Genomic DNA, 26,002 nt, shown 5'->3' with positions numbered 1-26,002 from the left:
TTCATTTATATGTCTATCCATCTAGCCATCCCTCCCTCCTTAAGTCCATTCGTTCATCCGTCCATCCATCCGTCCATCCATCCATCCATCCATCCATCCTTCCATCCGTCCGTCCGTCCATCCATCCATCCCTGATCCATCCATCCATCTATTCGTCTGTCCATCCACCCATCTATCCATCCGTCTGTTCATCCGTCCATCCATCCATCCATTGATCTATTCATCCTTTCATTTGTCTCTTCATCCTTCGGTCTGTTCATCCATCCATCCATCCTTCCCTTTGTCCGTCTATCCATCCACCCATACATCCCTCCACCGTTTGTTCATTTATCTGTCTATCCATCCAGCCCTCCCTCCCTCCTTAAGTCCATTCGTTCATCCGTCAATCCATGCATCCGTCTGACTGTCTGTCTGTCTGTCTGTCTATCCATCATCCATCCTTCCATCCATCCATTCATCCATCCTCAGAACCCACTGAATCCCTTTCAGGGTGACAGGGCTGTTGGAGCACACACAGCCACAACGTAAAATGTTAATAAACTTAAAATCACTTTAGAAATATTTTATAATCAATGTGTACAATTAATTATTTCTGCAATATCTTCTTGGAATTAATTGATAGGCAACTTCAAGAGTCACATTCCTGCATTTTTTCCAACATGCCCACTCTGGCGTGTTCCAATTGTCTGCACACACCTGAACCAGGTAAGCATTCATGAGTGGAGCTTGAAGATCTGGAAATCATGCAGACACTGCAGCCCTTGATGCCTGGAGTTTCCTATTACTCTCTTAAATGATCTGATTTTAAGAAGTACCAATTATAGGGGTGTACACATTTTAACAACAATTCGATTTATATCTTATTGTCATTGATGCGATTGAGGAGCTTTGTTTCCATTGACTATGAAATTGTACAAATTGGATTTGAAGTAGTAAGTTTGCTTAATGAAAACTTGTCAATTAAAAAAAAACTTCCATTCAATGTTTTAGTGACTGGAGGAGGTGCTTTTTGAGGCATATCAAAATTGACATATTTTGCAAAACTGCGATGAAACACTTTTTTTCAAATTAAACAAGTCACATGACCAACTGTGCCACTGCACTGCTCTGGTGACACATTGTTCCTCTGTAAAATCACCAACCAAGATGTCCTGAAGTGGCTTCTTCCATAGCTGCTCCCATGTGGCTTGGTGCTCTGTGGTCTGAATGAGACGCCGACTCCTACATTAGATAATGATGAACACTAGTGTTGTGGCAGAAAGTTGACTGAAAGATGATCATTCTTTCATTGTTTTAGATGGCTGATTGACAAAAAAGCCTCCAAACTAAGACAAACTTAACTCCAGGCAGATTTTTGAGCACATTGTCAGGAACTGGTGGTGAAGGACCCTAAATGAAGGACACTGGGTTTATGGTACAAACTTAAATAAACTACATAAAAATAGCAAAGGGAAAACAAACAGTGTGACAGAACAGTTGACGTGAAGAGCAGACACTTGAAACATACTGATGATTCCTATTTCAATAAATTCAGTATTGGGTCATTAGTAAATGGTACCAGGGGAAACTGTGACAGAGGGAACACGCAAAACCAAGAAAACAGAACTAAAAGTGAATCAAACCAACAAAATCTTCACACAAATTCAACATCTCTCCATTTCTTTTGCTGCTGCTGATCTTACAGCGTACTTCATAAAACAATGATGGCTGGAACGCGTGAATTATGCCTGAAAATCCAATTATAGTCTAACGGGATTGTTTTGGTGTTGTAAAAGAAAAACTATCCATCTTTAGTAATTGGTATTGTTGCAACCAAGCTGCAATGTTGCATCAACATCAACACTTGGAAAGCAAGCATGAATACAAATGAGCTTGAGGGCAGTTTACTCGTGGAGACCGCTGCTGAGGAGAGGTGATGTGGGATTGGTTAGTTGGCCGGTGGAACTGAAGCTTTCAGCAATTATATTATTTTTCTTTTTTTGTCTGAAGGAGCGGCTTGACCTGGTAATTTAACGGTTGTTGGGAGATTTTCTTGGTAGTTGAGAATTGTGGCTTGAAAATGAAAAAAATAAAAAAAACAGGTAATTTTTTGTGTTTGGATCTGCAGGAAAGTTAATCAGTGTTACTGTAACTAGAGCTACCTCAAACGATTGTTTTAATAGTCGACTAATCACCGGTTATTTTTTCCGATTAGTCAACTTACCAGGTCATGGGCAAACTGGATGAAAGCACACATCTTAACCATCATTAGCTTTAAACTAACTAAAAAATAGATACATAGGATTACCTGTGATAATGGTAAGCTGAATTTTGCCGCTGTAGACTTGTGCTGATAGCTATAGATGCTGAATTTGATAGCAAAAAACGCTGAAGCTGATAGCCAGCTAAAATATGAGTTAAATGCCAAATTAGATAGATAGATATAGATAGACAACTTTATTAATCCATTTGGGACGTGCCCGCAGGGAAATTAAAGAATTAGCCTAAAAAACTAAAAATAAGCTTAAATTAGCCAAAACAGCTAGCATGTAGCTGAAATATTAGCTAAACTCCAAAAATAGCCTAAAAAAAATTAAGCCTAAACTAGTCAAAATAGCTAGCATGTAGCTGAAATATTAGCTAACTCCAAAATAGCTTAAAAAACTAAAAAAGCCTAAATTAGCCAAAATAGCTAGCATGTTGCTAAAATATTAAATAAGAAAAATAGCCTAATAAATGCCAAATAGTCCAAAAAATTAGCAAAGCGCAATTATAACTCTCAACTTTACAACTCTCTGACTCTGTATTACACAAGTAACGACTAATCGACTATGAAATTAGTTGTCGATTATTTTAAGAGTCGACTAGTCAACTAATCGTGGCAGCCCTAACTGTAACACTTTAAAGCAACTTTTGTGGTCCAGCTCACCTCAGGGTCTTTCTCTGAAACAACCAGGAACACCAGCAGGTTGTAGAACACAACATACCACATGTGTGACTCGTACCAACAACTTTACAGCAAACACATGAACTTATTTTTACATTGTCTCCCCAAAGATAGGCTTTTTTACGCTCTAAACTGGAGAATATGCCACATTCCCCTTGCAGCATCAAACCACAGCTGTTTGAAATTCATTGAACGCGCCAGATTAATAATGCAGGGAAGGAGAGAGGAGCGCAGAAAAGAGGACACACAGAGCAATGCCTCCTCGACTTCTCGGCTATTAAAAGCACGGAAACCTTTTCTGACACAACCAAATGGGAAACCTTTGAACATGCAGGGGAATTGCCGCGGAAAGGCTGCAATGAGAGTAACTTAGGCTTAATCCCCTCGGAGACAGACAGATACACGGCACCTAAATGAAACCATTTCTTTTCCCTCTGTTACTCTGCGGCGCGCCTCCTGCTTCCCTCTGAGCTCCTTCAAAACAACAAACAAACAAAGGCAGCTTTGCATGGCTGATGACATTCAGAACTGGAAGATTTTCCTGCAGGAGCGTTCAGGACAGGTAGGAAAAAATACACAACTAAAATGGAAATAAATGACAACAACCACTCAAACCACACAATAAAACAGAAATTGTGCCCCAACTTTTAATTCTTTGGATTTAACTTTAAACCTTTTGAAGAACTTTTCACTTGAATATTTCTTCTGAATTTACTTCTTTATGCTCATTAGGAAACAGGCTTTTGTTTAGTTTATGCATATTCATAAATTATAATGTGTTTTTGTCAAAATTCCTGCTCTTATCCAGTCTTTTTTTACCCAAAAACTGAAAACCATTTCTTGATTATAGTTTATCAATCAAAATCATTGTAGTAAATGTTGATTCTAGTGTCAGATTCTCTTAAATTATGAAAAACTTTGACTTTCCATTGGCTTTTAACATTCCTGCAACAATTAACATTTTTTAATAATTCTCTCCAGACAGAATTGAATCTTCTTTGAGACTTCATGAAGTAGTTTTGCTGTCTAATCCCAATCAGACAATAAAACCCACTGAAAATGTTGATCTCAATACATTGCAAACAATTGTGTCATCCAACCAGTTTTTGGTTAGAAAGGTTAAGTTGTTCTAAAGTAAAACTAGTATTGCTTTAAATAACTATTAGTCTAGTAAAAGTAAAAAAATAAGTAATAAAAGTAAATATCCATCGGAGTTATAGTCCAGGACTTATGGAACCTCTCTGAAAAAAGTGTAATTGTTTAGAAAAAAAATGAAAATTGTCAGGCATAAAGTTGTAATTATAACATTATGACCTTCCTGAGGTGAGAAATAAAACATAAAAACAATAAAAAAAAATAAAAATACCCCAGTGAAACAAGAGAACTGGTTTTTAAAATCATTATTCGGGTAAAGTAATAACACAGTTTTATGGGGGTGTTTTTCCCCAAAAAATCTTTACATAAATGTTTGGACTAAAAATGCCCCGAGCACACACAAATATGAAGTTTTGATTTGATGTCATGTAACTCATAATTTACTAATGACCTTGAGAAATCAGTCCCAGGAGGTTGGTGGCTGTAAAGACTTCAAAAAATCTGTCGTTTGTAGTTTAAAAAGTAAAATAAATAAGTAAAAAAAGGTAATCAGAATAAAAAAAATGTATGTTAAGCAATACATATAAATAAAATTAAAAAGAAAAACGCAACCAAAACATATCTAAATCAAACTTGTATATAGTCACAAATTAATCAGAAATTAAATATACACATATAAATTAACATTAAGCATGAATGGACATAAACATACATACACACATACACATCATAATACATTAAATCCATTAAATATAATATTCGTCAAAATGTTTGATCAAGGACTTCTTTAAAGCCTTTTGTTGCCCATTTGTAACATACTATAAAATCCAGGACTTGATTTATTTTAGAACCACAGTGAAAGGAAAAAACACATTGAAGAATATTTTTAGGTAATTGTAAATAAAGTCAGCCATGACAGGGTTAAAGTGAGTGGAAGGAATTTCTTTAGCTATAATTCAACCCGTATTATAGTCTACCTAAATTATTTACAGAATTGTCATAACATGGGACATCATATCTAGATTTATTTATAATGTATAAGTTAAAGTGCTGATAAATATTAATAGTATCAAAAATGTAGTGCTCATTAATTTTTGTCATATGTGATATTACACGCCACACGAGTACACACACTAATATATTCACTGACTACTTTATTATGTACACCTTACTAGTACCTGGTTAGATCCACTTTTGCCGTCACAACTGTCTTAATCCTTTGTGGCAGAGATTCAACAAAGACATTTGTCAGAGAGTTTGGTCCGTACTGACATGATAGCATCACACAGTAGCTGCAGGTTTGTCGATGCACATCTGTGATTCCAATCTCAACAACCATGAAACGTTCAAAGTCACTTCAGCCATCTTTCTTCTTCATTCTGATGCTCATCTTGACCAGAGCTATGTCCGAATTCCTTCCCCACTCACTATAGTGCACTATATTCCAAAATCAAGTGCACTAGAATTTTCCCAGAAGTCTTTGCAAAAAAACTAGCATTCATTAATATTCACTACATTAGTGAATACACACCACAGTTCATTGTTGTTGAACAATTTTTGCAAAAAAAAAAAAAAAAGTTCTTTTAAAGGTGATTTTTTGATGAAAAACTCACAGTTTCACATTCTTTGTACAATTTTTATTTACTAATAAATATTTGTGCATTGTTTAAGCTTAGGGATTAACATATTCCAGAGTTTAGTACCGCACACTGACACAAAAAAGTATCTTTGAAATATATGTTAAATACCTACTATTATTGAGGAATATAAATAATTACTTTTTAATTGTAATACTTTTTAAGACTTTCCTTAGTATGTGTCCGATGTGAGGCTTCCAGTTTAGTTTCTGTTCTGCTCTCGTTACTTATTTTTATTGACAGCTATGTGGACTTTATAATGAAGGATAAATTGCTTTAATTTTAAGTTTAAAGATTGTTTGTTGTAATCAATCCTCTATATTTACCATATATATACGCTTTGGATTAGTCTGTGGATTAAAATATATTTGTATCATTCGCAAATAAGATGAATTTTAAAAGTTTTGATGCATTAAATATATCATTATTGTAAAAGTGAAACACTAAGGGGCCCAGAATTGATGCTTGTGGGACACCACAAACAATCTCCTTTGCATCCATCTCAAATTCCTCAGTAAAAATGTTCAACTACCCATATATTAGCCAAACCGGGAGTCTCTCAACAGCTGTTTTAACCTGTGCAGCTATAATATCTTCATGTCCATGTTGCCCTTTAGCCTCCACTTGTGTCCTGTCCAACTTTTTTGGAAAGCTCTAATCCTGAGGAAAGCCTCACCATCTACATACAGCAGCCAAACTTACTCCCAATCCATTTTCTTTCTCTTTTCCCCACTAGACCATCAATATTTTAAGTTGGTCATTCATCTTCCAGGTCCCTCCACTCATACAGTACATCTTAGCTGCAGAGGGGGGTATTGATCCTGCTGTCTTCATCCTTCTCCTCCTCCTCCTCACTGCAACAGGGAAAATCGCCTCCCAGAGAGAGCTCAGGAAAACCGATCTGCCAGCAAGCAGTAAACATGCCATGATTAAATGACAAAGTAATTACAGTGATAATTTCACAGGGTATAATTTTAGTGTTCTGTCCACCTCTCTGCTTCGTATGAAGTTCCTGCTGCACAGCGCTCTGGATGAATTATTATCCCGCTCACCCGTGATGCTTTCATTGCTGGGAATTCCATCGGACAGTTCCTCTCGGATGACCGCTTTGAAAGGGTTAATCCTGTTCAGTCGTGTCATTTGGAGAACAAATGGACCACCAAAGTGCAGCCAAACAAACAACAGGAATGTTGAATAAATCAGTTAAGGCTGATATGGATGAGCAGCAAAGATCACTTGATGCTATCAGGCCTGGAGCTGCATCGACTCAGCAGAGAGCTAAAGATTCTGTGGCTCTAATCAAACGCTGAAGATTCAATGGTTTTTAAGTCCACACTAATTAAAACTAAGTTACTTAGACACATGTTGGTTTCATGTCATTGTTCAAAATAGAATATTGATTAATCAAATCCATTATGTCCTTTTAAGGGATTTTTTGCATTTTATGGGCAACAACTTTCATGGTAGATTTTAATGCAAGAAATCTTATTTTATTTTATAAGAGTTTCGTCTCTGTTCAATTTGAGAAAACATGTTGTCATGGAGCCATTATTTTTCAATGGAATTTTGACAAATAGATGAATATTCAACATAAATTGTACAGTAATTTATCTCTATATGAGACAGAAAAACTTGTATGTTGGGGAAACGCACCGAAGAACAATTATCTACCTACCTGATGGACTACAATTAAGAACAATGTAGTGTGCAGTTTTGCTTTTTTTTTCATGGTTTATGTGTATTTAACCATAAATGCTGTTTTTTGCAACATATGAGTTGCACAGGCTGATTATTGGATTGATTGCTTAAAATATACACCTGTTCCAATATACATGAGTATTTGAACACCCTGTGATTTTGCAAGTTCTCCCACTTAGAGATCATGGATTTTCTTCTTAGGTGCATGTCAACTGTCAGAGACATAATAAAAAAAAATAATCTGGAAATCACATTTTATGATTTTTCAAATAAGTTGTATGCTGCTGGTAAAAATGTAAAAAATAAGTATGTGAACACCTGAGAACATCAGTGTTAATATTTAGTACAGTAGCCTTTGTTTGTATTATACAGCATTTCCTGTAGTTTTTTACCAGGTTTCCACACACTGCAGTAGGGATTTTGGCCCACTCCTCCACACAGATCTTCTCGAGATCAGTCAGGTTTCTGAGCTATCACTGAAAAACACAGTGAAAAACAAAGAGTTTCTATTGGGTTTAGGTCTAGAGACTGGCTAGGTCACTCCAGAACCTCAATATGTTTCTTACGGAACCACTCCTTGGATCTTCTGGCTGTGTCTTTCGGGTCATTGTTATGATGGAAGACACAGCAATGCTCTCACTGAGGGGAAGACGGTGATCTTCAAAATCTTGCAGTACATGACCCTGGTTATCCTCTCCTTAATACAGTGCAGTTGTCCTATCCCATGTGCAGAAAAACACCTCCATAGCATGGTGCTACCACCCCCATGCTTCACAGTAAAGACGGTGTTCTTGTGATGGTACACATTGTTCTTTTTCTTCCAAACACATTTAGTGGAATTCAGACTAAAAAGGTTCTATTTTGATCTCATCTGACCACATGACTTTCTCCCATGATTCCTCTGGATCTTCCAAATGGTCAAACTTAAGACGGTCTGGACATGTGCTGGTTTAAGCAGTTCCTTGCCAATCATGATTTCAAACCATGAAGTCTTAGTGTATTGCCAACAGTAACCATGGAAACGGGGGACCCAGATCTTTTCAGGTCATTGACCAGCCCCTCCCATGTAGTTTGGGCTGAGTCCTCACTTTTCTTAGGATCATTGAGACCCCATGAGGTCAGATCTTGCATGAAGCTCCAGTCTGAGGGAAATTGACAGTCATGGTCTTTGGTCCTAGTCATGTTAGTAGTTGGAGTTTTACTGATTGTATGGGTTGGGCAGGTGTCTTTATGCAGCTAACAACCTCAAACAGGTGCTTCTAATTTAAGAAAATATGTGGAGATGGACTATTTAAAGGTGGACTAACAGGTCTTTGAAAGTCAAAACTATAGCTGAAAGGTGTTCAAATACTTTTTGGCACCAGTAGGATACAAATAGTTCAAATAGTACAAAAACTCAAGGTCTTCAAACACGTATTTGTCTCATTGTGTGTATGTAACAACCAGTGTTTGAAGATCAAACTGTTTTCTACAGACCCTTTTGCACTGGATCATTAAGTGTTTGACCAATGATCACACAGTTAGAAAAAAACTTGCAGATTAAAATAGTAATTTTATCCGTTTACATTTTGTGCTGTACCAATAGGTGGGTATTATTTCAGGTTAAATTGTACAGTAGATGTGCAGCCCAAAAGTGAGGCTGTGAAATCTCATCAAATGTTCTTCAACAATCCATATGATCCCTTCTGAAAGATAAAACGATTGTCATCATGAGCCGGCCATGCTTTGCATATCATTGCATGGACATTCTGATGCATTAAAGCCATGCTTTTGAGGGAAATTCCTTTCTTTAATTATTCTGTGAATGAAAGAGGACCGTAAAAGCTCTTCATCGTTTCTTTTCCTCATCACATCCTTCTCTTTCACTCTGTCTATTAAAAGCTCGGGTGTAGTAGTACTAAGCCTCTCACTGTGACTGAATATTACTTTCCCCGCTCTTCGCTTTCAGAAGATCTCCTGTTTTTTCCACGTCTGTAAAAACTGTGCAAAGCTTTATGACCCACATAAACCGCACAACTGCTTTGAATATTAGTTTCTCTTCTCTGGTGTACACTTTTATATTTATCCCGGCATATTGTAAGATATTGCAGAACATTTATTTCCCTGCAGGAGTAGGAGGGTCATATTTTATTGTTTTAATATAAGTGTAAACTTTGCAAGCTCCCTTGTGCTGAGTTTCTATGGAAGTGCACATTAATGAAATTAAGTGTCACACTAGCAGAAATGGGGAATACATACGTTACTGGGCTAATCTTTGTGTTTATTTCTCTGGAGGTTAGCCTCCCATTTTTAGATTAATAGAAGGAGAGACACTTTTTTATTAAGGAGTGCTGTGCTGGGGTGAATAATTGGCTTTGGGAACTTGAGATGACTTAGACAAATGTTAAGGTGTAAGAGTTTAAGAGTAATGTCATACATTTGAAATAGCCTCCGTTTAACATTCGACCTCTGAGTTTCTTTGTTGTGGAGGAAATGAACAATGTGTGTTTGATGCTGCACTCACTACACATTTGACTCCTCACTCCCCTGTGATTTAAATGTTTAAAGGTGGAGCAATTATATTTGTGTTGTATCTTATATACACAGAGGCACTTGAAAAGGTTTTACAGAGATGCAACAGCTTTGGAAAATTGCATGGAAACAATAACAACACAAAAATAAATACATAGACGTTCATTAAATGAAACACAGAGGGGGAAAAGTAAAAAAAAAGATATTGATAAAGAGAACTGCTCTCAATTTGGATTTAAATATATACTTAGCTGGAAACATCTTGTTTGATTTTAACTTCAAGGACTATCAGCTGATTGCAATGTTAAAGGTTTGATATACATATGTTCCAAATATGAGCTCTGAAAGTCTTGAACCAAAGGTCTATAACTTTTTATCGTATTTCTTCAGAAATCTGCTGTTTAGTTTCATTAACTTTATTCTTTCCAAAGACAATGACTTCTATGTGATTAAAGTTAGAGTGAAGTCTGACCACACCTGGCTTAGCTGTTCTAAGCAGCAGCAGGAGATAATTTGAATCCACAAAGCTGAGTGATGCCTTCACAACTGTAACCTTTAGTGTGAGGGATCTGATCCATGTACAATTTGAAAATCAGAGGTCCAACAATTGAACCCTGAGGAACTCCATTTGTCCTGTACTCGTATTTATTGACTACCAATGGAGACAATGAAACGTATGCCTTCAAAATAAGATCTGACCCAACTGGAATGTACCTGAAGACCGTTCCCACTTGCACCTTCTGTTAAGCATGTGGACTGTTTCAGGATGTTTCTTACTTTTTATGTCAAATGAATTTTAATGAATTAAATAAGAAACAGAGTGAAAAACAGCTGCTTGTGTGTTTTTTTAAACACAACTTCACATGGTATTTAAAAGGGACATTTTCATGCAATTTCATAGAAACAGTCACAATTCATGATAAATAACTAAATAATCAATAAAAATAATTCAGCCTTTTGAATTGTTGAATGTATGTGTTTAAAAAAGGCAGTTGATAAAAACCCTTTGAATGAACTGTCAAATAACTCCTAAGCTAATTTTATTTTTATACTGCCTAATAACTTGTGCTTTCTTATCTTTGTCCATTATTATTATTATTATTATTATTATGCTTCATTGTAAAAATGCTGTCACTATAGTGAGAACTGTTATTGAACTAGAATTCTATCATTTTAAAATAAAAAACCCACAGTCAATATTCGGTCAACAGTATTCCGGTCTGGAGGAAATGGGACATTCGCTTTGGTTCATCTGTCACTTGGTGACTTCCGCAGGGTTGCGGCAAACAGTTATACCTCGGCAACGTGTCAGTCCGGATCATTTTGTATTTCGCACTGAGGCCTTTTCACTGTCATGAGACTCTCCGCCTGCAGGTCACATCATGTGCAGCCTGAATAATGTTCACACCGCCTGAAATAATCAGACACGGCTTCAAACAGCAGATCAGCTCAGACTCCAGCAGATTTACAACTGTTTGATGCAACACTGTGAATTATAATGCACAAATAATCCAACTTTACTCTTTTCTTCTTACATTTTAGAGACAAGCATCCGGAGCAGCCTCTGGCAACACCAAGACCGCTGGAGGACAAGGTAAGATGAGAATAAACTTTTCTTTCCCTGCAGCTTTCCAGTTTTTTGCTTGGGGTGGATGGAGATGATTGCAATGAGGGGAAGTAGGCAGTAGTTTACTATACGCCACAGCCCGTGTTTATGAAATTGCTTCTGAAAGGCGTGAGTCAAATGATTGACAGCATCCAGGACTGAAGCGCACACATGCAGGCAGAAACTCTCCCAGCCTGACCTCAGGGCTTTCTGTCAGGACAGATCCTCATCAGGGAGGGGTTTGAGGTCTCGTTTTGTTTATTTGACACGGAAACTGAAGCGCACATTAAGATGGTTAATTCATAATGTTCTTCAAACAATACATCGTGTAACTTGTGGTATCTGTGGATCACGAATGGAAAAGCATGACCCACAAAAGGGAGGAAAATCACCCTTTGAAAAGTGCAGTCAAAGGAAAATCCTAAATCAAATATTTAAAGGTCCTCCAGATGATGTGGATGGACCTTAAACTAATTCAGATTTTGACTTAGAAGTAAGCTTTCAGAAGTAAAGGCCAGCGGTGACAGAATAACCACAAATCAAGTTAAAGTCACTCCTCCACATGGCACCAATTTACTGCAAACTCAATGGCTTGTGACTTGAACTGGTGTGAGGTCAACTACGGTGGCCCAGAGGAGAAATTGCACGAACAAACCAGCTTTAACAAATATATATCACAACACCAAATCAAAAAAGAACATGTGTTTATATAAAAATCTAAACAAAATTCCAGAAACCAAAACTTAAATAAAATTTAGCCTTTCGGAAATCTAAATGAAACATACAGGAAAGTAGGTATCATGGGACGTCAGTGATTGGATGATGATTGAGATTTACCTGAACTGTGGTCAAACAGTTATTTAATCAATTGAGCAACTTTTACAGTGGTTGTGTCCTAAAGCTTAAAGAAATGTCTTCTATCTTCTAAGATATCGCCAAACAACTGTCAGTTAAAAAAGTGAACAATCATCATCATCCAATCAGTGATGTCCCATAGTGCCTACCTTTTCCTGTTTTTTATTTTGTTTCTTTTTTTTATGTCTGGAAATTACTTTTGTGAAATTTTCCCTTTTATCTTATTTCATTTTTTTTTCATTGTGTTTTGATTTCTGGAAGTTTGCTTTGATTCTTGAAATGTCATGTTTTTTTTTCGCTTTTTTTAATTGTTGTGATCTTTAAAAAGTTTTTGTGTTGAGTGATTTGTTGATGTGATTTGCACTTCAGGGCCACCGTAGTCAACCCCTTCCTCGCCCAGACTGCAGTCCAGGCAAACAGCTTATAGCTTAGTGTAACTAGGGCCGTCACTTTATCACATTAGTCATGATTAATTAATTACAGACATTATTTTTTTATTTTTATTTTTTTTTCGATCGCGTTAATCTAATTTTTTTGTCATGTGCTTACTTCAGTGTTATGCAAACCTGAAGGAGCATTTTATCCTGCTCACACCGTGGTCATTTAAGAAAAACATGAATATTAAATCAATTATTACAACTTTTTTAGTTTGTTTTTTTGCAAAAGTGGATTGTTTAATACATGGTGTGTCACAATGTCTAGATAACAGCTTTGGTGCGAAGCGTGCACGAACCGCACTCTGATCTAGCTCCTTTTTGAGAACGATTGTCATGAGGAGGTAAAAAAAAGCATCATTTTAGAGGGAACGTTCACTTAGTGCTTGTTTTTAGTCCAGATGGTGAAGCAAAAGTTAATTTAAAAAAAATAAAATAAAAGACTAAATAGTTGAATTCCTCCGCTGTGTTTCAATCCTTTCTTCTTAGATTTTTCTTTTCAGTCTTTAAAATCATCAAATTCAGCCAAACAGGTTAAAGGAAACTATAAAACTACTCTTATGTCTTTTCTACTGTCTTGCTGGTGTGGTAAACAGTAGAATAAGGTATATCAACATTTAGTTTATGGCATTAATAAAAACCTTGTGTTACATATTTTTTGGATTTAGTGTTGATGAGGTAAATTAGAGACACTGGGCCTGATGTTTTTTTTTTTTTAATTGTTTAAGTTTTATTTGTTCAAGATGGAAAAAACACCCCCCAATGGTGTCAAAGTACAGGTTTGAAGTCTTTTATAATTTAAAAAAACTTGATAAATCCCTTGTTCTTGTTTTATTTTGATCTTTTACTGCGCCACAATGTCACAAGCTTAAATAAAATACTTAAAAACAGCATTGTGAGGTATCACTTGTGAAAGCTGAGATCTGTTCTTCTGCTCAGAGAATCAAAAACAATGGAGGAAACTTTGAGGAGCACTTCTTTAAGAAGAGTCTCTCAGATAGACGCGGTCCGCTCCTATGGGAAATAAAGATCAACTCCATGTAGCAAGTGTGTAACAAATCACCTTTTATCGGTGAGCTTCTGTCATTAAAACCATCATAGTGAAGCAAATAAAGTCTGCAGTGTAAAAACCAATATCCTCCCAGCTTCCCCCTCCTCTAAATCATGCCGATGATTTGATGCTCTGACTCAGCAGCAGATCCCTGATATAGACGGGATGACAATTCGAGTGGATTCAGCAGAATACATACAAAAAAGAAATGATCACTCCAAGAAAAAAATAGAGATATAAGTGTACTCTCTTCAAATGAAATGTCTTTTTTATGGCTTTATTTAAATTTTTTAACAGTTCTGTCAGATTTATTTATTTTCTTTATATTAAAGTGTTACTGCATAATGTCTTTCTGGTTTTTAGTCGGTTTCTATAAAAGGATTCTGATAAAGTAGCAGCTGCATTCATCCTGACTGAGTTTAATCAGCAGCAGCTCCATACCCACTCATAGTAATGTTACTTCAGAGTTAGGCTGTCAAGCTGCACTCTTTAATCCTTCAATACCGGAGCTTTTGACTACAGTAACTTTTCAACTGTGTACGCAATTAACGTAAGTGGAGGAAAGCAGCCTTGTGCTGATATGCAAAATGCCACAGTAGTGAAGTGCTCACACGATAAACGTAAATAAACTGAAAAGCCACTCTTCTTTTTGTCAGACTTAAACTGTTGAAGAGTTACAGTAGGTCAGAGAGCGTCTGTTATGGAGTCATTGCTGGAAACGTCTCAGTGTTAAAGAGTTCTTTTCAATAGAACTTGTTCCTTTTTAACGGTTAAATAAACATTTACAATCCTGTAACGTTATATGGAGGGGTAAAAGTAGATTTTTTTGTCATGCCGGTACTAATCTAGACAATCTAAGATCTTTGACTGTGCATTCAATTTTTGGCAAAGATCCATTAAAAATGTTCTTTTGTCCAGATTAAACATAGAAAAGTCACCTGTTCTTGATGGTCCTGGTGTCTCAGTGGTATTTTACATGCAACTTTATCTCCCCTTTTCCTCTTCTTCATCCTATCCTTTAGAAGATTTGCCCTGAACATCTTCATCATTACTTTGGATTTTCCTCTTAAACATTTAAGTTATTTTACTCTGCATGTTCTTCTATATTTATGTTTTTTCTTTGAAATCATTTGTCTTTATTTCACCGTGTTGCCATTTACTTTTTACGACGCAAGTCCATTGGGTGTCCCCAACTCGTTGTTTTTTGACGTGCTGGCTATAAAATCAAGGGTTCGCAACCCTCAGGACGTGATACTCTTACCCTAACCCAGCCCTGTTGCAGTACCGGACCCAAACCCGAACCGGTACCAGACACGGTACTGAACCCGAACTTGTACCGGACGTGAACCGGGCCTGAAAACGGTACCAGATGCGGTACTGGACACGAACTGGCACCAGACGCAACTGGGGGCCGGGTTAGGGTACCAGTGCCGGTACTGGATCAGTTCCGGTTTGCGGCCTGGAAGTTGGGGACCTGTGATTTAATGGGAACAGCCAGCATGTCAAAAGAATAAATAAATAAAACACGAGTTGGGGACACTCAAAAAGTGACGCGGAGGAGTCCCTAACATCAATATGTGACGACCCCGGAACGAGGACGTGCTGTTATGGAAGCAAGAGAGCACAGACCCACAGAGAGAGATCCAGAGCATTTAAACAACTGACAGATACACTAATGAAAACAATGCAAACATCCAATGAAGCGCTGCCTGCTCACAGCTTGAGTGTCAATTGTTATACAGTGAAAACAGGCCACACATCTGATCTCCTTCCAGCCCGGGCGGCATTCCACCTCCAATTCTTTTACCGGAATCGCTGCTGCTTACCTTCACCCCTGGTTATAAGACAGGCAACCCAAGAAAGGCAGAGACTTGTAGATAACCAGTTTATTTGTAGAGTCTTAGATATGTGGAGGAGGAACCAGTTATGTCAGTCTCTGGAGTTTTAGATGAGTTTCAGAGAAAACCGGTCAGGATGAGGAGCTGTGGTGATCAGAGAGGTAAATCCAGCAAACAACCAAAAAGTAAATCCAGATCCATGAGCCAAAGTCAGAGCACTTTGCAAATCCCCAGGTAACTCAAGATCCAAAAACAGATAGAGGGTCATCAACAAGACATGAGTTGATCTAATAGTCACAGGGGAGGAGCAGAGGAATGTCTGCAGCACGGAACTCTGGGTAATGAGGCTGATAGGGATGGAATGGAGTGTGGCGAGTTCTGACTGACAGCAGCTGCTGGAGGTCACAGGAGAACATGCAGGTAATCAGCAACAGGTAGGTCAAGGAGATCTGAATAAGCAGCAGGTATCTGCCCCTGAAGGCATGGAGTTTGGCAGCATCAAGGAAAAAAGTACAGTTTGGAGGCATTAAAGGAAGGTTAGTGAAGGACAGTTCATGAAAGACCACACATCCCTGATTTTATTCTTATTCTGTAGAATGTGTGTTTTCTATCAAAAAACAAGCTGCGTTTGAAATGTAAATCTCAAAACTGACACAAAAAATCTCATACCAACAGGTTGTGACAGGCAAGATTTTTATTTATTTGGTCATGTTGTCAATGATCAAAAATCGTCATTAGGAAAGAATTTAAATATTGTTGCTCAATGTTTATTAATCTCAAACAGCTGGAAATCAACTTGCCAGGAAAAACTTGTTAAAAAAATGCTAAAACAGCTACTAACCTGTCCTAATGGAGTTTATCAAAGGTTGCTTTGAACAAAAACTAGTTAACACATTCAGTGAATAACATTTATTTAACAATTCAAACCAGTGACTTTTGTCACTAAATCTGTGAAAGAGTCGGTAGCTTTCACTGCACAAACACACAGGCACACACATAAAGTTGTTGGGTGACCTTGCAGATGAATTTGTCGCCTATGCAAACTGCTTCACCAGCATAAATCCTAATGCAGAGATGTAGAAGTGGAAAATTCAGAACAATGGTGACTGTTGCTCTCCTTCGCTCCCTGTCAGGCCTCAGCAGAACACCGGCTTCAAGAACGACCACAAACAGATGTTTTCATATCTTTAGGAATGTCCTTTTAAACTGTGGAGCAGCAACTTTCAATGGCACCGCACAGGCATCAGCAGGTTTTAGAAATGTTAAATTGAACCATTTATTTTCCTACTTTGCAGCATTTATTTTGTGTTTATCTGAAGTCTAATATTAACAAAATTCTATAATGTACAGTAACTGCAGAGGAACTTCAATGAAAGCTGCTTTGAGGAGTGAGCAGACTTGTTGGATTTAGAGTTTTTCATGTTCAGTCATCTTCTGCATCACTGGTTGACATATTTGGAGTCCAGATGTTGTGTGTTTGTGCAACATTTCTTATTGCATCAGTGTCCTTTGCACAGACTCCCCCTCTCCCGGTAACATCTGCTACTACCACTTTATGACATCAAAAACCAAACTCACTGACCGCAAAATCAAAGGGCAACACATGCTAATGCTTTAATAATATCTGGGACATCTCGTCTGTTTGCTTTTTTTACTTTCTCTTCCTTAATTTATTACTGCAAGTGTTCACATTTGTTTGAATTGTGTGTAAGAAGCAACAGTAGCTTATTGCTAATGAAGAACAGGAGAAATTCAAACCTGAAGGCCAAAGTCATGCTTTAAAAATGAGCTTTAAACAAGCTTGTGCAGTGAAGTGACCTATTTATTCACAATTTTACAATTATTATGTCTTCTCTCGATGTCAGATTATGTTAACGTTTAAACACCTCATTGCTCTCTCTTCCTCTGTCTCTGAAAAAAGACAAATCATTGCTCTGCAGCCCACATTTTTATTTTTTTCTATCTGAATACAAGTACACGTAAACTCTTTCACTAATAAAAATAAAAAAAACGTACAGCATCAATCAATACGGAGCCAGTTCTCCAGGAGTGCTGTGCATTGATTGCAGTGGTCTGATGTTCAGGAGCCTCAGGGTTGTAGAGTTTTCTTTAATTTCATGCACTTTCAGCTTCAGATCCAAAAATACTAGTGAACCCTTTGCAAGTTTATAAAAATCTCCTCTCACCTATAAACCTTTATAGAATAGTACTCTAGCCTCTGAAGTTTCAACACAGTGAAACCCTCTTGTGTTCTGTACCAAACCTCATCTGATACATATTTTTTTCTCCAATTCTTTGGCTTGTGTTCCTTAATTTTACCAAATTTTAAACCATATTATACATTGCAATTCCATACAGATTTTTGTACTTTTGTACCTATAAATAGGTGCATGACAAAAATAGAACAGTTTTGTTTGTGCTCCAATTATCCATTCGGTAAATTCAAAGACAACTGATCATCTTTAATCTATTGTAGAATGGTCTTTAAATTATGATTATACCGTTTTTAGCCAAAATTTAAAAACCTTGGTCGTTTTCTATGACGTAGTTTCTGCAGAATGGCAGGAGTTCTTTAGAAATTCATTTCTTAATTGTTGGCGAGACTGTTGCTGCAGTGTCAGCCCTCCCCCTACTTCCAACATGCACACGCTCTCCTGCTAGCTTACAGCCCCTCACAGCCCCAAGCTAACACTAGTGGGGCAACAAAAACGCCGAGCAACATCAGAGCCAAACAGCTTTACAGATTTGAGCCAGATGCCAGCTTAAAAGAAGAAAATGAAGACATACAGTTAGTGGTAGAGCTAGAACGTTCTATATGGGGAGGAGAAGGAGGAGCAGAAGACTTTGTAAGGGTGGCAAATGCAAAAAAAAGCAGAGTGGGAGGCCGTTACAAAGGAAAAGATCAAAAATATGTATTACTAACAGTTTTACTGTTGTTTTTGTAATAAACATTAAAAAATTAAAATAAATATATATTTTTTATCTGACGTGCTTTTAACTGATGCTGAAAGATACTTGCTTTCAATAAGGATTCTAATGAGTCAAAAATTGAGACACCCCCCAAACACTGCAACTCTGCCCCTGCAATGATATATTTGTCTACCAGTGAAAGCATCAGAATAAAGCTGAGCAGGGAGCTTAACATCTGCATCACACCTACAAGCTTTTTCCAATAACATTTATTGCATTTGTTCCTAATTTACATGGATTTGAAAAAAGAAATACTCAGACATTTAATTTTAATCCTAATTTTCTTTATATATGTCCTCCATCCTCAGAAAAATGCTACAAGAACATATTAAAAACACCAAACACACAGTTTTCAATTGAGTTTTTAAATATTTCTCACAGCCTTGTCTGGTTGGGTCTGTATTAGTGATTTTTTTGCATAAAGTGTCACATTTTCAAGAAAAAAAACAATAAAGCTTGAGTGCATTAGCAAATAAAGGAAAAAAATAAATATATCTAAAGCAAAAATAAATAAATAAGAGAGAGAGAGAGAGAGAGAGAGAGAGAGAAGGCTCGAGCTGCTTTTGTCCTTCAGTATCTGCTGGAATTACATTGATCACCTTAACAATTAAAAAATTATATTAAATTAAAGAACATAAACACTGGTGCTCCGGTGTTAAAGGGTTAAACCTAGTAAACTTCAAAAATCAATCAGGTAGCAGACCCAAGATGCACCACACAACTCATCAAAACCAAACGCAGAAAGATCATTTTGTAATGTATAATGACCCCAGAAGGGGTCCACAGGTTTCAAGAAATAAAAGGGAAAAATAAATTTCAAAATTTTCACTTCAACAGTGATTTTTGACACTGGAATTAAATTAAAAGCCAATGTCCAATACAGAACATCATTCCTTTTTTTTTCAATAACAGATTTTCCACTTCTGCAACAGAAGTAAAAACATTTCTCCGCAATCGACATAATCTAAAGCTGTATTTAATTTTTTTTAAACAAATATTACATCTGAAAATATAAAAAAATACACTACTAGTTAGAGTCATGCATCTCAGCCAGAGTCCTATCACATGAGGATTCAGAGGAATCTGTAGTCCTCAATCCTTGGCGCTTATGTCTCTGGCGAGATGATAATTTATCTGTTAGATGTCTGGATCCTCAGCTTTACAAAGTCTGTAGTGGTGACAGAAAAATGCAGAACACAAAGACGCAGATCCAAATCAAAAGTGTTGGTATGGATAATACAAAGAAATTAAGTGAATGTAACACCTTTAAAGTACATTTCCCTTCAGACATACAGTATTTTAGAATACTGTTACAACATTATACACTTGTTTACTATATGTAAACCTTTGTTGTTTATTTTAAGAAGACTTTGGATCGTGGAAAAGAAAATATTTTCAAAAAAGTGTCTTGATTGAGGCATAAAGTTCAGGATGGCAGACTGTGGGCGTGATCGTTAAATAGATGACAGAAACAGAGCCTGAGGCTTTCTGTGCGATCGGTAAGCAAAGCAGTAACTGCAGAAAACATAGCGGGGCGCATTTTAATAACAGCTATTACAGAAAATGATCAAGTGTACAGCAGTACAAAATATCTCTGTGGATTTCAGGATTGTACGTTTTTTTTTAAGTTTTCAGTAAAATAAAAAATATACAGAGAGATTAAAAAAAAATTCTTTAGATTTAATGAAAATGTGACCTCGGAAAATCAGTTCTCGTCGTACTGCAGCAGCAAAATGACCTTTCCGGCCTTCAGATTCTTTCCGCCCCTTAGTGGGAGTCCATTCACACGAGTAATGGTGTTTATTCTGAAAAGAAGAAAATGGGACTTTGCCAGTTCAAAAGAGACACAGCTGCATGAACGTGCACTCACCTCCCTCCTGGACGGTGAAAACAAAGCGCCTTAAAAGCAGGAAAAAGGACAAAAGCTGTGAGGCCGCCTCCTTTGCTAAGAACATCAATAGATTTGGTAAAGGATGTAGGTGTTTTCAACTGTATGGTACTTTGTAAGACCGGTCCGGGGAGCATCTAGCATCTTATCCAAAAGACTGTGGGGAGTCTTTTTTTGTCTATAGCATAACATTTCTGATGCAGGGACAAAGAAAATCCTTTTTTTGTTTTTGCAAACATATCAAGAGGTTCTCCATTACATTATATTGTTTTAAGGAGTTCAGCTTTCTTCTAGAGTTGTGCAACATTAATGTTTTCATCAAATAGTTATTCATGAAAGCATGATATGCAAAGTGTGAGGGCAGCTCTGTAATAACGGTATCTTCTAAACCCACTTGATTCCTTTTGGGGGTCACGCGGTTGCTGGGGCCTATCCTATTCACAGCTGCAGGAAGGTGGAATACATCCTGGACAGGTCGCAGGTCCATTGTAGGGCCACACAACCACACACAGTCACATCTATGGACAACACAGTAACCAAATAACCTATGAAGCATATTTTTGGACTGTGACATGTATAAAAACATCAACTTGCACAAAAGGACAGAATTTTAATCACTACACCACTGTGTGACTGTGGTCTGACAGAACAAAACAAATTGATCAAAAAGAACACTAACCTCCCACTTTTAGTCAGTACTTAAATGGGCCTATAACATGATTTTCTCAAGCCTTTCAGAGTGAACTATCCACTTACCGTATATGAGCATATATTACTTTTGGGACACTAAAAAAAATTATTTAGGAAATATGAGTTATTTTCATGAGTTTTTTTTTTCTACCCGGAAGTAAAACGACTCAATCTCTGAGGCACCGCCTTTCTCTACTTGTGAGTGCCGCCCATTACATGATTTACATGATGTCATCGTAGAGCCAGCATTAACTGAGTGTCTGCGTTTCGCTCAAGAAAACAAACAACACCTGAACTTTTATGAAGATGGATGTGTATACCGTAGATCTGCCTTAGTAGAACCACTAGCCCCAGCCACACTGGTTGTAGCGATGGCTGGGGGTTGTTGCTAAGCTTTCTGAGTGGCGAAAGTAGCAGCTGAGCACCGCTAGCTGGGCGGCAAAACTTAGCTGATGGCGGCCATTCAGCTAAGCACCGCCAGCTGAATGACGAAGCTTAGCGGCTGAGCACCACTAGCTGAATTGTGAAGCTTTGTGGAGAAATTGGGTGTTTGTGTTAGCCTGGGGGATGGTTCTCACTTTGTGACCTCAGCTCATTAGAACCCACTCGTTTCTGTGAGTTGGGAGGGGCTCGTACTCAGCTTTTTGTCAATAGTGTTCTTACTATTTTAGTGTTACATCAGTTTTTTTAAATAAATTGTTTAACCCTTGTGCTATCCTAGGCATGTTGACATTAAAAGTGGGGTCATCTCCCACAATACACAAGCGCGCTGAACTTTTTTTTCCCAGAGTATTTTTTTTATCTTGCCTGGTGTCCATAGCAGACCATTGTCCACTTTTGTCATGGGAGGGATCACACATCAACATAAGAGTGAGATCAACATAGCACGAGGGTTAAATAAAATTACCCACCGTTACCATTACCCAAACTTTTCTGTGTGTTGAAACTTTTGACTCGGATGACTTTGTTGAGCTTTCCATGCTTCTTTTACCCACATCAACCTTTCCTCGATTATTTTCCCTGCTTTGAACCTTAATGTCGATGAAGCTAATGCCCGGGGTTGACTGATGGCAGAGTGCACAGCTCGATGTCTCTGAGGTGGGAATAGCAGAAATCACAAGGTTAGAACAGTCAATATCAATTATTGCAGGATTCAAAGCTTGGATGACACAACTGTTAGTGTTTCCTCCTCGAGCGGCACAAAAGAGGCACTCAGGCTCAGCCCCGAGGGAACCCGAGCATTAGCCGCACAGTCGATACTACAGTCGCCTCCATGCTTCTCTGCTGGTCTGTCGTGTGTTTCCCTGCAGTAAGTTCTGCGGATCAAACTCAAGCAGATCAATCGTCTGCAGGAGAAACACAAACAGGAAATAGCTCACTTTTAGCTTAAAGTTGGAAACACTAGAGTATATTTCACAACTAGTACATTTTTTCAGTTTGGAGCAAGTTAAAAGTTAATGATCTGACAAATGTTTTGCTCAAACTAATGGACTCACATTCCTACACCTAAAAACTGTTTAATTATGTGACTCCCTAGGGATCAATTTCCTCAAATTAAATCAAACTTTATATATTTAGCAGTTTCCACACATCATTAGTGCTTTCCAAAATAAAAGCTTTGTGGTTTAATTACCTTAACGTGATTTCATTTTGTGTATTTTTAGAATTGACATAGAATATCTGAATGAACAGACACTGAGGGCCTTGGATAAAAAATATTTGGGGCCTACTTTGAAAGAGAATATGTTTTTTAACTTATGCAAAGATGTGATATAGCAGATTTTTTAAAGAATTCAGTGTTGCAGAAAGCCTCATTTTGGAAGTAGTGCTAAAGGGAACAGTATGACGACTATACGAGTGCCCTCACGAGTCGATACGAAGAGTCTGTGGGGGAAAATGGACAAACCTGTACGGGGACGGTGTCGTACAAAATTTCAAGATCGTCGATGACTCAGTGAACCCGCAGAGCGAAAATGTTCAAGCACATTTTTGTCTACTGGTATGCCAAGAGTGATAGGTGATAGTGAACATTTATAATAATAATAATAATAAGCTTTATTTATAAAGCACTTAAATTGCCCATACAGACTTGAAGAGCTGCACAATAAGAGAGGATAAAGACATATAGAGAATCAAATCAAATTAGATTAACAGTGTACAATGAAATGCTTATAAAGTTACATTCTTAAAAGCAAAAGCACATCACAAAAAATACATTAAAGAGAGTAAATGGAATGTAGAGGGATAAAAGAAAGAAAAAATATAAAAGAAAGAGGGAACCTCTTTGCTGAGTATTAAAAGCCAAGTAAAAGTGGGTTTTAAGAGAAGACTCAAAAAAGGGCAAGTGAGAAATGGTGTGATGGTTCGTCATTTGAATTTAGCATTTCTCAACTCCCCCTATATTCTGAAGACTGCTCAAAGAGACCGTTGATGCTGTTGATAAGTGGGTTCTCCTTGCACACTCCTCGTGGTGCAGCCTGGCTCTTAAGATTTAGGAAATTTGACGATCAGAGTATAGTTTGTGTCAGCATTCTTTGGTGTCCTTGTGTAGCAGAACCTGTACTTGCAAATTTTGCAGGCGGTCAGTAAGGGGGCCAGTACTCACACCTTACTATTGACTAGTATGTGGTATAAGGGAACTAAACGAGGGCATCATCTGTAAGTCATCAGTGGGTACACCTTATCTCTTACCACACACCTGATCCACTTTCATGATGTCCCTTAACTCAGCCGAACGAGCCTCAAGTGAACTGCAAGACACACCTGTGATCCCTTTAAGATGCAGCTGCTACTTAACCCTTCATGGGCCCTGATAACCCAAAAATCCACAGCACCTGTATGGTGCATGTGATTAAAGCTTCGTTTCCACTGAGCAGTCCAGTACCGCTACAGTTCGATCTGGCATTTTGAGCAATTCCATTGTTAAATTAACCCATTAAACAGTTCCGACACGTACCTGTTTGGGCCCCCATACGTTGTAGGTTCACAGAAAAATAGAACGGGATGGTTGGAGTGGAGTCACCGTTGCCACCCGTTGATTGGCAGAAAGTGACATCAGAAAGCACCAATATAGGGTTAAGCTAGCGATTCTGTTTCCTCTTTATGGCGGTATTCTTCTTAGAAACAATCTTCTTTAAAACAAGATTAAATTCCTGTCATACATGATGTAAAAAAGTAAAGCAATAAAAACACGAGCTGCTGGATAAGATCCCTTGTTGTTGCTTTTCTAGATGTCATGATGCATTGACATGCTAGCGGTCTACACCAAGCATGCACCATGAAATCATACCGCTCAGTAACAAATGCAGCACAAGAATAAAGGGTTTGGGGAAAAAATACATGACTGATGCACCTTGTAACAGCTCATGTGAATCACAGTTTTCTCACACTACTTCAACTCACGCCGACTTGTCCCTTTGTCTCCCAAAGCTGAGGCCAAGACAGACGTCCCAGAGGATTTTGACATCGACATGGACGCCCCGGAGACCGAGAAGGCAGCGGTCACCATCCAGTCCCAGTTCAGGAAGTTCCAGAAGAAGAAGCGAGACGAGAAGTCCTAGTGAGCGCCATGTTGCTCCGTCACTGTGTGGGCGTGTGTGGGGCTCGGGACAGGGGCAGCACAGTGGCGATGGTGTGAGATTTGCATGTAAACAAATTCATACCTGTGGAAACTCTTGGGACTCTCGGGGCGGGGGGCAGGGGGGTTAACCATAAGAAATGTCTGCAAATTCTCTTTATCCTGTCATATTATGACCATTATTTAATATTTTAAACTAATAACATGAAGCATCTGGCTTGTATCCTGCCATATCTGTTGCATCCACCATAAGGTCTAGACTGTTCTTTGTGTTAGATTATGTTTTTGTACGTGTTGGCTCGGGATGATGTTTCCTGGAAAGCATCTGTGAGCAGGTGTATCAGCAGCAGATGCTGACGTGAAGGTTGTTTGTAGAGAACTTAGCTCGGAGCTTTTCTTTTCACCCTGAAGTGTTTTTTCTTACCTGCATGGTTCTATGAAGACTGTCTCTCCGTGTACATTAAAATAATAAAACCTATGTGTGGAAACTGTGTACAGCGCATGAATATCTCCCCATCTGTCGGACATCTCAAGCTGCATGCGGTTGCTGAATTGCTGCATGCAAAAAGACTGACTGTTCTGACGATAAAACTATAAATAGAAGCTCTACTGAATTAGCTCGCCTGGATCTATTCTTTTCTCCGCTTGATGGCTTCAAGCACAAAAATACAAGCACACAAATAAAGTTAGTATTCAAATTTGGCGTGTGAAGCAATGTTTCACCAACACAAGGTAAATTATTTAAAAATATTTTCTTGGTTTTACTAAACTTTAAATAGCTGGTGTTCTAAAAACACATAAAGCTTTCTTGGCGTGTGATTATGGTCGTCTCTTTCCAGCTGCTTCGATTTTCTTTTTTAGCTTTGTTTAAATGACGGAACAGCCAAGATTTCAGCCACGAGCAGCTGGCACAAAAGAGCCTTTTTTCCCTCTTCAAGTGGATTAGTCATCATGAGAAAATGTGAATAGGAATAGACAAAGGCTCTTATAAAAAAAAATAAAAAAAAGAAAGAAAAAAAAAAAACAACATTTCAAGCTCAACAGTAGTTCTTCATTTGTATTTTTAGCACAGAACCATCACGTCATTCTTTTGTTAGATCCTTCTGCCATGCTGTGAAGTTGTTTTACTCAGAAGACATTAGCTTCACACACTTTGTTCCTTTATAAAAACTGAGCTATTCCTGCAGAGTTACCAACTCGGTTTACTTTATCAACTCTAATAGCTA

At 37.8% G+C, this 26,002-nt stretch overlaps 1 protein-coding gene across 1 annotated transcript in view; it reads left to right on the top strand.

Moving 5' to 3' along the window:
• pcp4b (Purkinje cell protein 4b) overlaps nt 1-25,269 on the top strand; it is a 48,702-nt gene extending 23,433 nt beyond the window's left edge. Inside the window, exons 2-3 of the mRNA XM_024263592.2 lie at nt 11,410-11,461; nt 24,629-25,269. Coding sequence (XP_024119360.1) covers nt 11,410-11,461; nt 24,629-24,759 — 183 coding nt within the window. The 3' untranslated portion in view covers nt 24,760-25,269. The remainder of the gene's footprint in view (nt 1-11,409; nt 11,462-24,628) is intronic.
• Nucleotides 25,270-26,002: the final 733 nt, after the last annotated feature.

Source organism: Oryzias melastigma, unplaced genomic scaffold (genome assembly GCF_002922805.2).
Source record: "Oryzias melastigma strain HK-1 unplaced genomic scaffold, ASM292280v2 sc00289, whole genome shotgun sequence".
NCBI classification, from domain to species: domain Eukaryota; kingdom Metazoa; phylum Chordata; class Actinopteri; order Beloniformes; family Adrianichthyidae; genus Oryzias; species Oryzias melastigma.
The sequence above is the reverse complement of the archived record's forward strand: the minus strand, read 5'-3'. Positions and strand labels throughout refer to the sequence as shown.